Below are 13834 nucleotides of genomic sequence, written 5' to 3'. Positions count from 1 at the left end.
AACAAGGGGGCTCGAGAGGCCGGTGGGGGGGTGCCTGGCCCACCCCCCACATTTCTCCCTGAAGGAGGTTGGAGGTCAGCAGAAGGTAGGTGGGAGATGCTGGCGGGAGGCGAGGAGGTGGGGGAGTCCAGAGCTACCCTGGGGCTCTGCGTGGGAAGAAGGGGGTATATCTGGGGGCCGGTGCAGGTTGGGGGGGCTGTCTTTCCAGAATCTGGGAGTCATCCGGGAGGGGGTGGGGAGAATGGAAAGAGCAGGGGTGGACAGACAGAAAGACGGACAGACCAGTGTGAGAGAGATTTTTATGCCACGGAGGGAATGACAGGTGGGCAAGGGTGGTCAGAGAGACACGCAGACACAGCTGGACAGATGTCAGCAGGGGGAGGCAAGGGGTTGCAAGTGGGATAGCCGGAGAGAGCCAGACGCCGGGCTGAGGGGGCCGAGAGGGGCCGGGAGTGAGAAAACAGCGGGGAAGGCAGTGTGGGGGTGCAGAGACCAGGAGTCGAAGAGGCCAGGTGGCCGGGGGTCTGCAAGGGTGACGCGGGGGCGGGGCCCAGGGCTCAGTCTGTGGCCAGCGTGGGGCTGGAGGCTAGTGGGTTGGGGGAGGCTTGGATTTGGGGGAGGGGCTGTGTAAGCAGCATGGGGAGCTAGAAGAGCTGTGGGATGGGGGCCCTGGGCCTGTGGAGAGAGGAACCGGGGAAATGAGTAGCAGGGACCCTGGGGGACCCCACCCACAGCTGCCCACTGAGCCACCCTCCCACAGGCACGGGGCAACCAGAGTGCGACCAGGAGGTACCACGCGCGCGTCTCCATGGCCCTTCCCCAGGGCCAGGCAGATGGCTGTCTCCCCGCGGGGGACCCCAGCCCCTCTGAGGGCACCCCAGGGCCCAGCCAGGCTCCCGCCAGTCCAGCAGCCACCAGGAGGCGGGCACTCCTCAGGGAGCTGGAGGCCCAGGTGCAGGCAGCCTATGGGCAGGTAAAGGGGACAGGGCTGTGGGGCATGTCTCCAACTGAGGGCACCCTGAGGGAACAGCAGGACCCCACACCCCATCAGACAGACCCAGGGCAGAACTCAGGGAGGAGACCCCGGACGTGCCTTTTGACAGAGGGCTCAGTGAGTCTGTCAGCTGCCCAGGAGGCTGGTGTCTCTCCCCACCTCTGCCCTCACCGAGCCCTGCATCCAGTCTGTGGCCCCCAGGGCTGACCCCTTTCCACCCTTCCCCTGAGCACAAGGGCCAGGGCACTGGTGCAGGCAAGGGTGCGGAGGGTGGGACGCTGGCCAGGGGCTCCGAGGTGAGAGCCACGGTCCTGGCAGGGAGAGGCAGCAGCGTCCTGGGCCCGAGCAAGATTGCCTCCTCTCAGGACGGGGAGTAGCGGGGAGGGTCTGCCAAGTTCTAAGCACCATTCTGGGGCGAGAGGTGTCCCAGCCCTCCCCAGCACACCAAGCACCTGGTTTCTTCCTCCCAGGTCCAGGAGCTGCTTCTGAAGGCATTAAATCTCTCCCGACTGGGGGAGCTCAGGGGTAGGGTCTGGAGGCGAAAGTGCTAGAGGGGGTTTCTGGAAGACCCTCCGGAGTGAGCACGGGGAAGCTGTGCCTTCCAGGGGGCCTTGGGTCCTGAGTGGCCCCCCTCACCAGCAGAGATGCTCAGAGATAATCCTGGATTAGGACCCAAGCCCCCGTGCCCAGGGCTCCCCGCCTGCCCACCCGCTCCCAATCTTCCCCACAAAACCCTAGGAAAATCCCCTGCAGTGTTCCCAGATACTCACTGGGAGCAGCTGAGGGCTGGCAGGAGCCCACAGCACCCGCTGAGGCTCGGGCCTGGGCTGCCCCCAGGACTCCAAGCCTGGCATGGTTCAGGAGGCCATGGGAAACTGTGCCAAGCGGCCTCGACACCAGGGGCCTAAGGTAGGACGGCTAAGGGGGAGAAGCCAAGGCCAGGAGCCTGGGCTATAGCCTGGGAGGGTCAGGTGGGGTGGGCAGAGCCCGGAGGGCTGGGGTTAGAGAGAGACCATGGCAGGGGGATGGAGGGGTTGGTTCCCACGGCCCTGGGCCAATCAAGATTTTCCCTGGGAAGGCCCCAGACTCTAGCCCCTCCCATGGACCAGTGGGCCTTCCCCGCCAACCTCATGCGGGCCCCCCAGCCGCCCTCCCAGCCGCCTGTGCCTGCTGCTGCCCCTGCTCTCCACTGGTCAGAGATGGGAGACGCAGCCTTTGAGCTCAAGGTCCCATTCTGCCACTGGCTTTCTAAGTGACCTTAGCCCGGTCCCTTCCTTTTCGGGGGGACCTCGGGTAGCCCAACTGAACAGTAAGGGCACGGACCCTTCCAGCCTAGAGCGTTGATGGGTGAGAGCCCTCCCTGTCCTGTACTGGGCTCCGGAGATGGGAGAGGCTGGTCCATGAGAGCGGAGGGGCCGCTCCCCCAGCTCACAGCTGGCTTTGCTGCAGGACCACTGGCAGCGGCCCAGCTCCCCCCCAGGGGGCTCCCGCTGCAGCCCCAGCCCCAGCCCTGAGGAGCAGGGGGGCCCAGGGCCGGGTATCCAGGGCTACTCGGTTCTCAACAGCCTGGTGGGGCCCGCCTGCGTCTTCCTGCGGCCCAGCATCGCCGCCGCCCAGCTCGTATGTACGGCCGCCCCTGTCTATGCCTCCTCTCTGCCTCTCCTTGAATAACGGGAAGAGGATGGAGTGGGGTCTTTGGAGCAAAGGCACCCAGATCCAGGGGGTGGGGCAAGGAAAAGTGGAGACACAGAAACAAGATCAAACAGGGGGGAAGACCCAGGGAGACATGCCAGGAAAGAGAGACGGGAGGACAGAGAGAGCCCCAGAGAGCCCCAGAGACAGCCACCAAGGGGGTGGGCAGGGAGGCAGCTGGGCATTCAGGAGAGGAACAGAGAGAGAACAAGAGACATACAGTGACACTGAGGTCCCCGAGGCCAAGTCAGAGGTTCTGCCCGACTCCAGATCCACTTCCGGCACATGGCGCACCCTACAAGATGGTGGGGGCAGAAGGTGGTCCCCAGGAAAGATCTGGGCAGGGGGCAGGGAAGGGGGTGGCCCAAGACATCCAGGTCAGTCAGCAGAAATGGGTAGGAGCAGTTCTGAGCAGTGTCAGACAGACACAGGCCCTGCCCGTCCCGTTGGGGGTGCCGAGTGGGGGTCCCCAAAGAACAAGAGGAAGGGGTGCGGGTGCCTGGGTGGTCCAGGGAATTCTTAACCTCTCTGTGCAAACCGCCCCCCCCCCCGCCCTGCCCCAGGACCGGGAGCTGCGGCCAGAGGAGATCGAAGGTAAAGGGTTCTGGAAAAGACTGGAGTGTCCAGAAGGGTGGGCATAGGCGGGCCTCAGCTGGTCTCTAGGAGGAACTAGGGGCGAGGTATTTGCTGAACGAGGTATTTGCGGCTGCGGGAGATCGAAGAGATGGGGACCAGACTGAACGGAGAGGGGCTGACAGAGCCCAAAGCTGCCCGTTCCCGGATCTCAGCTGCCAGGCGGGTCAAGGGCCCTTTTTATATTTGTTCGTTCAGCAAATACCTCCTGGGCGCCCACCATGTGCTTGGCCCTGTGTGGGGAGCACTGGGGAAGGGGCGAACTGGACAGAGGCAGCCCATGTCCTCCGGGGACAGATGTCGATAAGTCAACTATGAGTGCAAATGGTGCTAAGTGATCTCAAGAAAGTGAACAAATGGGCTGGAGGGGACTCGATGTAGAGGAAAGACTTCCTTGAGTAGGTGACGTAAGGACCAGAAGAGGGTAGAAGGTTCCAGAACGTGAACTCCGTGAGGTCAAGGATTGTTTCCTTTTCTTTCCCTCCCCTCTCTCTCCTTCCCTCCCTGCCTTCCTTCCTTCCTGCCATATCCCAGCACCTAGAGCAGAGCTTGGCCCATAGTAGATGCTCCTTAAATATTTGACTTAAATAACATAACATGAGCCAAGACACTGAAATGGCAGAGGAACTGACGTTTACAAGGAGGAAGTGATTAGACCAAAGGAAGAAGGGTGTGCTGGTCCAGGCTGGGGTTCCGGGGGACGTGTGGGGGGTGCTGACCCCGCCCTGCCCGGCAGAGCTGCAAGTGGCCTTCCAGGAGTTTGACCGAGACCGGGACGGCTACATCGGCTACCGGGAGCTGGGCGCCTGCATGAGGACGCTGGGCTACATGCCCACCGAGATGGAGCTCATCGAGATTTCACAGCAAATCAGTATGTGCCGCAGACGCGCCCCACCCACCCCCAGTTCTCCAGAGGCCATGGCCATGGCTTGAGCGGCTGAGCAGCCTGGGGAACGTGCCCACACAGGTCGCCCCCAGGTCGTGCCTGCTCCTTCCCAAGGCGCTCTCTCTGCCTCTGAAGAATCTCCCCACCCCCGGCAAGATGGGCAGGGCAAGGACGATTATTTCCATTTTTGAGATGAGGAAACTGAGGCTTTGGAAGCTTAAGTGACTTAGCTAAGGTCCCAGAGCCAGGTCATTGGAGTGAGGACTTAAACCCAGTCAAAAGTAGGAAAAAGTAGGAAAAGCCACCAGAAAACACAGATGACCCAGCCTGCTCTCCCCCCCATCACCACGAGAGGGAAGGGCCCACTTACTGGGGCAGTGGACAGGGACAGAGGCTAGGGAGGCGAGCAGGGGAGGGGCTGGGCAGGGGTCCCTGATGGCTGGGGTCTCCGATGGGCATGGCCCCCAGGTGGCGGAAAGGTGGACTTTGAAGACTTTGTGGAGCTGATGGGCCCTAAGCTGCTGGCAGAGACAGCCGACATGATCGGGGTCAGGGAGCTACGGGACGCTTTTCGGGAGGTGCGACCACTGGGGCTGAAGGGCAGTGGTGGGGGCGGGGGGCTGTGGGTCTGCTGCGAGTGAAGGCCAAGTGAATGAATGATTTGGTCGGGGACTCAACGCCACAACCAATGCCATCACAGTTTGACACCAACGGGGACGGCTGCATCAGCTTGGCTGAGCTGCGGGCAGCTCTCAAGGCCCTGCTGGGGGAGCGCCTCAGCCAGCGGGAGGTGGACGAGATCCTCCACGACATTGACCTCAATGGGGACGGCCTGGTGGACTTCGAAGGTACCACCCACCGCCCTCCACGCTTAGTGCCACGCGCTCTGGGAGGTTTCTAACAGACAAGGAAAGGATAAAAAGAACATTGTCACCGCGTGCCAGACCCTGGGCTGAGCACCCTATGTCCTCTCCCCATGAGCAGGACAACAAAGTCAATTCTTAGGATAGTGTGAGTGCTTAGCGAAAGTTGTGGATGGAACCAAGATGTGGAGCCAGGCAGGCTGACCAGAACACGGTTCTCCCTCTATGCTGGATTCCCACAGGGCAAAAACAAGGGTTAGACACTAACAGGAAGCCAAGGAAAATTAGCATGTAGAAATTCTCCATAGTAGGCCCCAAAGTTGTTCCTGAGCTTCCTAGCAGCCAAAGCAAAGAGGAAAATGGGTTTAGTTTCAAGGGTTTTGTCTTTTCTGTTTTTTGTTTTCCCCATAAAACAAAGCCCCTCTTCTTAGCCCAAAGGCCTACTCCCTACCAGATCCAGAAGACTCCCTTGCAGACCCTGCCCTGGACCGCACTCCCTCCCACTTCAAAGCCAGTATATTCTCACAGCTATTGGGCTCCCAAGAACAGACCTGCAACCTTGGCTTTGTCCCGGCAGAGTTTGTGCGAATGATGTCTCGCTGAGCCATCTGGGCAGAGAAGCTGGAGGCAGCAGACAGGAACTTGGGACCACAGCCGGGAAGCCCACCTCTTCCAAATGGCCCTCCTCCGCCCCTTCTTCCTCCTGCCTGTGTGTCCTCATCCATCAAGACCCCATGCCCGTCCCTGTCTAACAATAAAGTATTTTGGGGCCTGGGGAGATGGCTTTTACCTCTCACTGGTATATCCTGCAGGACCTGGTCTTTGGTCCCCAGAAGTTAAGTCCTGGGCTGGGAGGCCCCTTGACTGTGAACTCCACCGTGGGCGGGGGCCCCTTCTGGATCCTGGGCCCATCAGAGAGCAAGTGTCAGGAGACGTCCCTAGAGGAGGAAGCGCCCCCTGCTTCTCCCGGACTGGGATGCGTTGGGCCCCTCCTCCTGTAAAAAGGCCCAGGGTTACACATGCCCTAGAGTGTGCGGCCAGATTTTTCTTCCCCAAATGTGACTTGCGTTGTGTCATACTTCTGCTCTGGAACTGGCCACAACCCACCACGCCCATGGTCCCCAGGTTAATCCAGCTCCTGCTCCCAGCACCAGAAGGCTCTGGGAGGACGAGGGCTCACATGGAGTCACACGGGTTAGGACGATGCAGAGGTGGGACTTAAACCCTGGCTCCAGGGCCGGCAGGACAGGGTGGCGCTGGGTCAGGGAGGCCCCAGGCCTCAGGCTCTCCTAGCTGCAGCAAACACCTGCTTGGCAGAGCACGGCCTGACCTAGGGCTGTGCCCACGCTCTGATGCCTGACCTGGTCGAGAAGGGGTGGGAGCTTTCAGCCCCCTGCCCAGCCTTCACCATCACCACCGCTGCCAGCAAGGTAGCCTGGGGACTGAGGAGGCAGGCGCATGCCGGGGTCCCACCCAGCCTGGAGCCCAGCCCCGAAGTGTGAGGGTTGGCTCCAGCAGCCTCGGCACCACTCCCTCACCCGGCAGATCCCAATTAATCCTAATACTTAATTATGGGATCTCTGCTGCCGGCCTGGCAGGCCCCAGGATGAGGAGGGCATGCGCGGGCCCCACGGCATCTCTGGGAGCTGTGGTCCTCCCTCCCTGCCTCCCACCCCCCTTCGTGGGTCCGCACAGACAGCGTTGCTGCCTGAGAAGCTGTCTGTCCCCTCTGCAGGGCATGGGGGTAGTGACTGGACCTGCGTCGGAGGAAACCCAGAATCGCTCTCAGGGTCTGCCTCCCACCGCCCCCCGGCTCCTAGGCTGGCAGGCTCTATGGTTGGGAGTGGCGGGGCGGGAGGGGACGGTGGGATGGTCCTCCTTGGCTGCCGCATTATCTGTCAGCACCAAAAGCATCCTCCTACCCCAAAATGGCCCAAAAGGTCCCAACGAGGTAACTGCTGGAGCCGGGACCAGGGCCGGGAGGGAAGAGTGAGGAGGCAGAGACTGTGCTGAGTTAAGAGCCCCTTGTCCACTTCAGGGGGGCACCTGTCGCCCAACGCCAGCAACCCTTGCCAGGTGAAGCACGCTGGAACTTGGAGACCCTCGGATTTTCCCAGAGAAGCTAGAAAGTCAGATATACGCTAAGTCCCCTTCAAATGGTTTGACAACTGACGACAGCATTTAATGAGGTGTATAAACCCTAAGTGCACATGAGTTTCACACATGTGTGCGCCCACATAGCCACCACCCACATCATGATACGCCATCCACTTATTTTATTAGAACAGTTGTAGGCTTACAGAATTATCTTGAAGATAGTACAGAGAGGTCCTGTTCACCCTCCACCTCGGCCAGCTTCTCCTGTGTTAGTCAAAGATTCCCCAGAGAAACAGAACCAATAGGAGATACCTCTGTGTGTGTGTGTGTGTGGGTGTGTAAAAGTGTGTGGTGTGTACTGGGTATAAAGATATTTATAGCAAGGCATTGGTTCAGGTGACGATGGGTGCTGAGTTGTCCCAAGATTTGCAATCAGCAAGCTGGAGACCTAGGAGAACTTGGGGGTTCGGTTCCGGTCTGAGCCCAACAGCCTGAGAACCAGGAGGGTGGATGGTGTAGGTTCTAGTCTGAGGGCAGAGGATTGATGTCCCAGCTCAACAGCTGGGCAGGAGAAGTTCCCGCTTACTCAGCCTTTTTGTTCCCTTTGGGTCTTCCAACTGATCGGACAAGGCCCACCCACCATGGGAAGGGTCATCTTTACTCTGTCTGCCAATTCAACGGATGATAATCGCACCTGGAGACACCCTCACTGACACACCCAAAATTGTGTTTGACTAAGTATCTGGGCACTCGTGACCCAGACAAGCTGACACTTAAAATTAACCATCACACACTATTAATCTCTCATATTAGAATGGTACATTTGTCAGTTTATGAGCTAACACTGACACTCTGTTATGAACTAAAGTCTGTATTTTATGCAGATATCATCATTTTTCCCCTGATTATCCTTTTGCTGTTCCAGAATACCATCCAGGACACCACATTGCATGAGGCATCGTGTCTCCTCAGACTCCTCTTGGCTGTGATAGTTTCTTAAACTTCCCTTGTTTTCTTACGATCTTGGCAGTTTCAAGGACAACTGCTCAGGTATTTTATAGAACATCCCTAAATTGGAATTTGTCTGATGTTTCTCTCACGATTAGTCTAGGTTATGGGCCAGCAGGAGGAGGACCACAGAGGCGAGTGCCCTTCTCATCCCGTCAGATCAAGGGTACCTACTGTCAACATGACATCACTATTGATGTTGGCTTTGATCATCTGGCTTGAGGTAGGGTTTGTCACGTTTCTACACTATAAAATTCCTCTTTTTCTTTCTCCCATTGTGTACTACATTCTCTGGAAGAAAGTCACTATGTACAGCCCACACTGAAGGGGTGAGGGGTTATAATCCACTTTATCAAGGGCTGAGTATGAACATAAACTACTTGGAATTCTATACAGATTTGTCTCTTCTCCCCCTTCATTTATTTAAACACACACACACACACACACACGTATATCAGTATGGTCTCATAGATATTTATTTTGCACGTTATAATCCAACACTTATCTTTAAATTTCCAAATCACTCCAGCTGTGGCCACTGGGACCCCTTTCAGCTGACTCCTGTGTCCCTTTGGCATATACCCATTGTGGTGGCATTTGGGGTTTTGGAGTATGGTGGGTTCGGGGTTTTGCTTTTTTGTTTGTTTTTTAGCATTTTCCTACATTGTGGCACTATAAGATGCTTCAGGATTATCTTGTGTATTTCCTGCCCCAGTCTTAGAATCAGCCATTTCTCCAAGGAACTCTGGTTCATTTTATTGGAGAATGCCATTAGAAACCAAGATCTGGGTGCTAGGTTGCTTCTAGGCCCTCTCAGCACAGAGATGTATGTACACTCATCTGTGTATATACTATTTTTAAAAATATTTCTGTATGCAACTGACTGTATCTGTGTCGAATAGGGTTCCTACTGATGTCTCCAGTTCCAACCCCTTATCATGCGGATTGTACTAGCCTCCTCCCCTTGCTTACCTCATTCCAGTGATGAGAACTCCTCCCTCCTAACTGACTTAATTTTCGATTCTGGTGGACGTGTGCTGTGGTTTCAGAGCTGCTAATGCACACGCCACAGGAAACCCCTTCACCGACGTGTACGTGCTTCCTTGCAGTTCCTCTGCGTTCACTCTCTAGTCATCCACTCTTTCCCTCACCCCGTCGTCTCATTCATGATACGGCTGGTCCTTTGGTCACATTCTGTTCCATCCTGGGATCCCCTGACCTCCTCCATCATTTCTTTAATTTTGCCTACATTAGAGTTTACCCTTTATGACTAATGCTTAATATCGTGTATTCGCCATTACAGATTCATACAAAATAGTTCCACTGCCTTAAAAGAAAAAACATCCTGTGTCGCCCTAAGTCTATCGCTCACCACCCCTGGCAACCAGTAATTTGTTTACCTTATGTATACGTCTGTCTTTTCTGGAATGTCCTACGGTTGGAATCATACAACGTGTGGCTTTCTCAGACTGACTCCTTTCACTCAGCAAAATGCCTACCTGTGTCATTTCATGGCTAGACAGATGATTTCCTTCCACTGCTGAATAAATGGTCCATTTTGTGGATATATCACAGTTTATTTGTTCCTTCACCAGCTGAATGCCACCTCCCCTGGGAAGACTCCTGTGATGTCACCAAGCGGGCTCCTTCCTCTAGGTTCCAATGCATCCTGTACCAGTCTCCACACTGTCTTACTGGACAGTGTGTCTTTGCTTTCCCGAAAATCTTCCTTGAGACTAGGAGCTCCTTGAGGACAGAATCCGTGGCCAGGTTATTTCCATATCATCAGTGCTCGGCACAAGGCGTGGGATGGAGGATGGAGTCAGAAAATATCTGCCGGGGAGCCCAGGTGGCTCAGTCAGTGAAGCGTCTGCCTTCAGCTCAGGTCATGATCTCAGGGTCCTGGGATCGAGCCCCGAATCAGGCTCTCTGCTCAGCAGGGAGTCTGCTTCTCCCTCTCCCTCTGCTCCTCCCTCCTGCTCGTGCTCTCGCTCGCTCTCAAATAAAATCTTAAAAAAAAAGAAAGAAAGACAATGCCCGTTGGATGAATGAATAAAGGAATTGAATGTACGTCCTGGGGATGAGGGAAATGCACAGACCTGGGGCATGAAGGGCACACGAGGCCGGAGAAGTTTCGAGAAGTCGCCTGGGAGAAAAGGTTAGTGTTTGGAAGAGAGTCTAAGGTCTGGGGTCGTGAGGAATGAAATTTGAGGGGAGGGGCCTGGATGGAGAAATGGCCAGAAAGGAGCACAATGAAAACAGCTTCTTAGGAACTCGTTTATCCACACAACAACCCTGCGAGATAGTTATTATGAACGTCCGCATCTCGAAGACGGGGAAACGCAAGCGTACTGAGGTGGGTAACGTGCCCCAGGGGGAACCGCGGGCGGGGTGCTGTGAGATGCCAGCCATCACCCGGCGCTCTCACCCAGGACCGCCCGGTGCAGGCCCGGCGCGCGGCGAGTATTCAGCGAAGGTGAGCTGCTCCTGCTGTTGTAGGAGGCGCGGGCTCGGCGTCTCGGGGGACAGCTTGAGGGGTCTCTGAGGTCGCCCTCGGACCCAACACCAGCCTGGACCGAGGGATGAGGCAAATGCGAAGAGGCGCGGCCGTAGCGTCGGCGACCGACCCGTTGCCATAGGAACAAACGGAGGCTTCAGGAGGGCGCATGCGCAGACCGGAGATAGGGGTGCTGAACCGGTGAAAGGTGACGTAAAAGCGCACGGGGTGAGACGCAGGGCTCCGAACGTCAAAGCCTCGCGTCCTCCGGCACTCAGAGCTGTGGAAAGGCGCGCTCGGCGGCGGCGGCGATAGCAGGCCCAGCTGGACCGACACCAGGAGATGCGAAGCTGACGCGCAAAGCAGCGCGAGCGCAACGTGAGGGCGGCGCCTGCGCCGGGAAGAGCCCTCCGCGCGTACCGCGGCGGTCCAGACCCGGGTCCCGGCTTCCGAGGCCCCGCCTCTCGGGCCTTGGGACTAATCGGATTGAGAGCGCGCCGGCCCGGACCGCGAACTCGCCAATTGCGTAGGGCGTCACCTACCGCCCAATCCGGAGCAGACAGGTGCGAGGTCCGAAAGGCGAAGACCAATCAGCAGCGGTTGCGGCCTGTTGGGGTCCGTCTTGGCCAATGAGGAGGCCCGAGTGACATCCTCACGCACCAATCGGGAGTGAGAGAGGATTCGTGCCCGCCCGCCCTTCCGGCCTGGGCTCTATTTACCAGGGGCGTGCGGCCGGTTTACCAATCAGAGCGCGGCTGAGCGGCCGAGCAGCCAACCCCGGAGGAGCGGCCGGCCGGCGTCCGCCGCACCCAAGAGTTGGGGATGTCCTACAAACCCATCGCCCCCGCCCCCAGCAGCACCCCCGGCTCCAGCACCCCTGGGCCCGGCACCCCGGTACCTACAGGTGAGGATCCAGCTCTGCCCCTGCTCGCCTGCCCGGGTGGTCGAGGTCGCGACGAGAAGACGGCCCGAGTTCTGCACCCCCGGGCCTGCCGCCTACCCTCGCGGAGCCTCAGTTTGCTGGCCTGTGAAGTGGGCGTGGTCACGTAAGGGCTAGTTGGTGGAGCGCAGGGGGAGGGGTTTGTCCCTGAAGTTGAGCGCCGGGAGTGAAGCATCCCTTTGGAGGGAATCGGGCGAATCCGGTCGGGGCCTTGGAACGCTGGGGAGAGGCGTCCCAGCCCCGCGCTGACCTCTTACTCGCGCATGTTGCAGCCGGAAGTGTCCCATCGCCATCGGGCTCGGTGCCGGGAGCCGCTGCCCCTTTCAGACCCCTGTTTAACGACTTTGGACCGCCCTCCATGGGCTATGTGCAGGTGAGTGGGGGCGAAGGTTTACGTATGGATGGGGACTGGAGGTCCCCTCGGGGTCCGAGCTCATCGCCCTGTCCTCTTTTGACATAGGCGATGAAGCCACCCGGAGCCCAGGGCTCCCAGAGCACCTACACAGACCTGCTGTCAGTCATAGAGGAGATGGGCAAAGAGATCCGGCCTACCTATGCCGGCAGCAAGAGCGCCATGGAGCGCCTGAAGAGAGGTGAGTGAGGCCTCCACCCTCCCTGTTCGGGAAGCTAACAGGACAGTCGCTCCTCAGGGAAGGAAGGACATCTGGAGGCCACTTGAGCCAAGCCTAGACGAGAGCCAGTGTCCACTATCCAGAGCAGTGTCTAGAATGGAATTAAAATTGAGTCAGTTTTCGGGGAAGGACCAGGACATTTGTCTTTAGATTTAAGGATTAGCCAAACCGCTCGTTTCACTAGGCCCCTCATTAGATTATAGTCCTGGTCCTGGGGTGAGGACCAGGGAGGAGGTGAGGAGGGAGGGGTCTTCCTCTGGAGGGTGGGGGTAGGACTGTGGAGGGTCGCTGTATGTTCCTTGCCCGTCCCCACCTCAGGCATCATCCATGCCCGGGCCCTAGTCAGAGAGTGCCTGGCAGAGACAGAGCGGAACGCCCGCACGTAACAGGACGCAAGTCCGCCACCGCGTCTGGACCTTTCCTGGCCACTGCAGAGCACCTGCTTCTCCCTGGCCTTCACCCCGAGTTGCACTTCCCAACCTGGGCTTCCTGTCCTGTGTCCCTTGGTGGGTGCCCTCCAGGAACGAGGGGGCGGCTCTCACTCCAGTCCACAGCACTGATTGGGACTCTATCAAGAGTCAGCAGCGAGGTCACTGTGAGCCCCACCCATGACCTGCCAACAGTGTTGATCCAGCTGGAGCTTGCTCTTTCTGTGGCCCCCACCACTCAGCACTTACCCAGGACTTCCACCACTTTTCCCAGACTCCTCCCCGAGCAGGGCCTCCGAAGGCCTGTCACCTCCCTGCCTTGTTTCCTGGGCCATAGCGACTCTTTTTTCAGTGTCTTTTGCTAAATACACCCTTTTTGTATAAATAAAAGATAATTTGGAGTTGTTCTCTCTACCTCTTAGTCTTTCTGAGTGTGGTACTTCTCAGCCAGGAAGAAATTGGGAAAGGGGAAACTCCGGGAGGGGAAAGGGGCGGTGCAGCGGTGGGAGAGAGAGGGTCCCTGAGCCTGGCCTTGCCCGGCCCTTGCTTTCCGTTGACTTGGGTGGGGACCCTGCCCGGCTCCAGCCCTCAGCCTTCCTAGTTTTAAGTAGTGGAAAGGGGTTGAGCTCCAGTAGCTGAGAGCCGTCCCCTCCTACACGTGCTGCCACCAGGGGGCAGCGCAAGGCCTTTGCAGCCTCCACAGCTGGAGGGCACTGTGGCCAGCCTGGGCCTGGAGGGTTCTTTGGATTGGCAGTCATGCTCGGCAGGGTGGAAATGTCAGTTCATATAAGGCAGGCCCTCACATGCCTTAATGCCCTAACGTCTTAAACTCCGAGTCAGCCCTGGGAGGCTCTGAATACATCCTGACCTCTCAGAGGAGAGGGGGTACTGCTGCCTCCTTCTCCCCAGCACGTGGGAAGCAGAGCCAAGGGGAGAGGACTGGCTTCCAGCAGGGGTGAGACCCAGCTCGGTGCTGCCATCCCAGCACCTACTAGCTGGCTGGGTGTGGTCCAATGAGCCCAGCCCTCAGGTGTCTCAGCCTTTGCCCGGGGTCTGGTTGGCCAGACTTGTGGACCCGGAAGGCATCAGTGGGAAGTCATGGGGCCCCATTCAGGGGCCAGACCGAGGATTCAGAGTGACTGCAACTCTCTGCCTGAATGTGTA

The 13834-nt window shown here is 58.0% G+C and overlaps 2 protein-coding genes and 1 long non-coding RNA gene across 4 annotated transcripts; 2 read left to right on the top strand and 1 right to left on the bottom strand.

Moving 5' to 3' along the window:
* The first annotated feature begins 639 nt into the window (after positions 1-639).
* On the top strand, positions 640-5846 carry CABP2 (calcium binding protein 2). Its single transcript, XM_082748708.1, has 6 exons — positions 640-973; positions 3250-3280; positions 4056-4190; positions 4674-4783; positions 4906-5053; positions 5646-5846. The coding sequence occupies exons 1-6, from the start codon at positions 809-811 to the stop codon at positions 5669-5671; spliced, it is 615 nt and encodes a 204-aa protein (XP_082604834.1). The 5' UTR covers positions 640-808; the 3' UTR covers positions 5672-5846.
* Positions 5847-8631: 2785 nt separating this feature from the next.
* On the bottom strand, positions 8632-11700 carry LOC309873326. Its single transcript, XR_014316295.1, has 2 exons — positions 11573-11700; positions 8632-10182 (listed from the first exon to the last, which is right to left on the bottom strand). It is a non-coding gene; the product is annotated as an uncharacterized lncRNA (long non-coding RNA).
* CDK2AP2 (cyclin dependent kinase 2 associated protein 2) lies at positions 10881-13084 on the top strand. Of its 2 annotated transcripts, none has more exons than XM_082748706.1 (4): positions 10881-11574; positions 11883-11983; positions 12071-12203; positions 12561-13084. In XM_082748706.1, exons 1-4 carry the CDS (start codon positions 11493-11495, stop codon positions 12626-12628), a joined length of 384 nt encoding a protein of 127 aa, XP_082604832.1. In that variant the 5' UTR covers positions 10881-11492; the 3' UTR covers positions 12629-13084. The 2 variants fall into 2 exon arrangements, with proteins under 2 accessions (XP_082604832.1, XP_082604833.1); XM_082748707.1 differs by having other exon boundaries at positions 11358-11716.
* Positions 13085-13834: the final 750 nt, after the last annotated feature.

The sequence above is a fragment of the Mustela nivalis genome (assembly GCF_964662115.1).
Source record: "Mustela nivalis genome assembly, chromosome: 9".
Taxonomy (NCBI): Eukaryota; Metazoa; Chordata; class Mammalia; order Carnivora; family Mustelidae; genus Mustela; species Mustela nivalis.
The sequence above is the reverse complement of the archived record's forward strand: the minus strand, read 5'-3'. Positions and strand labels throughout refer to the sequence as shown.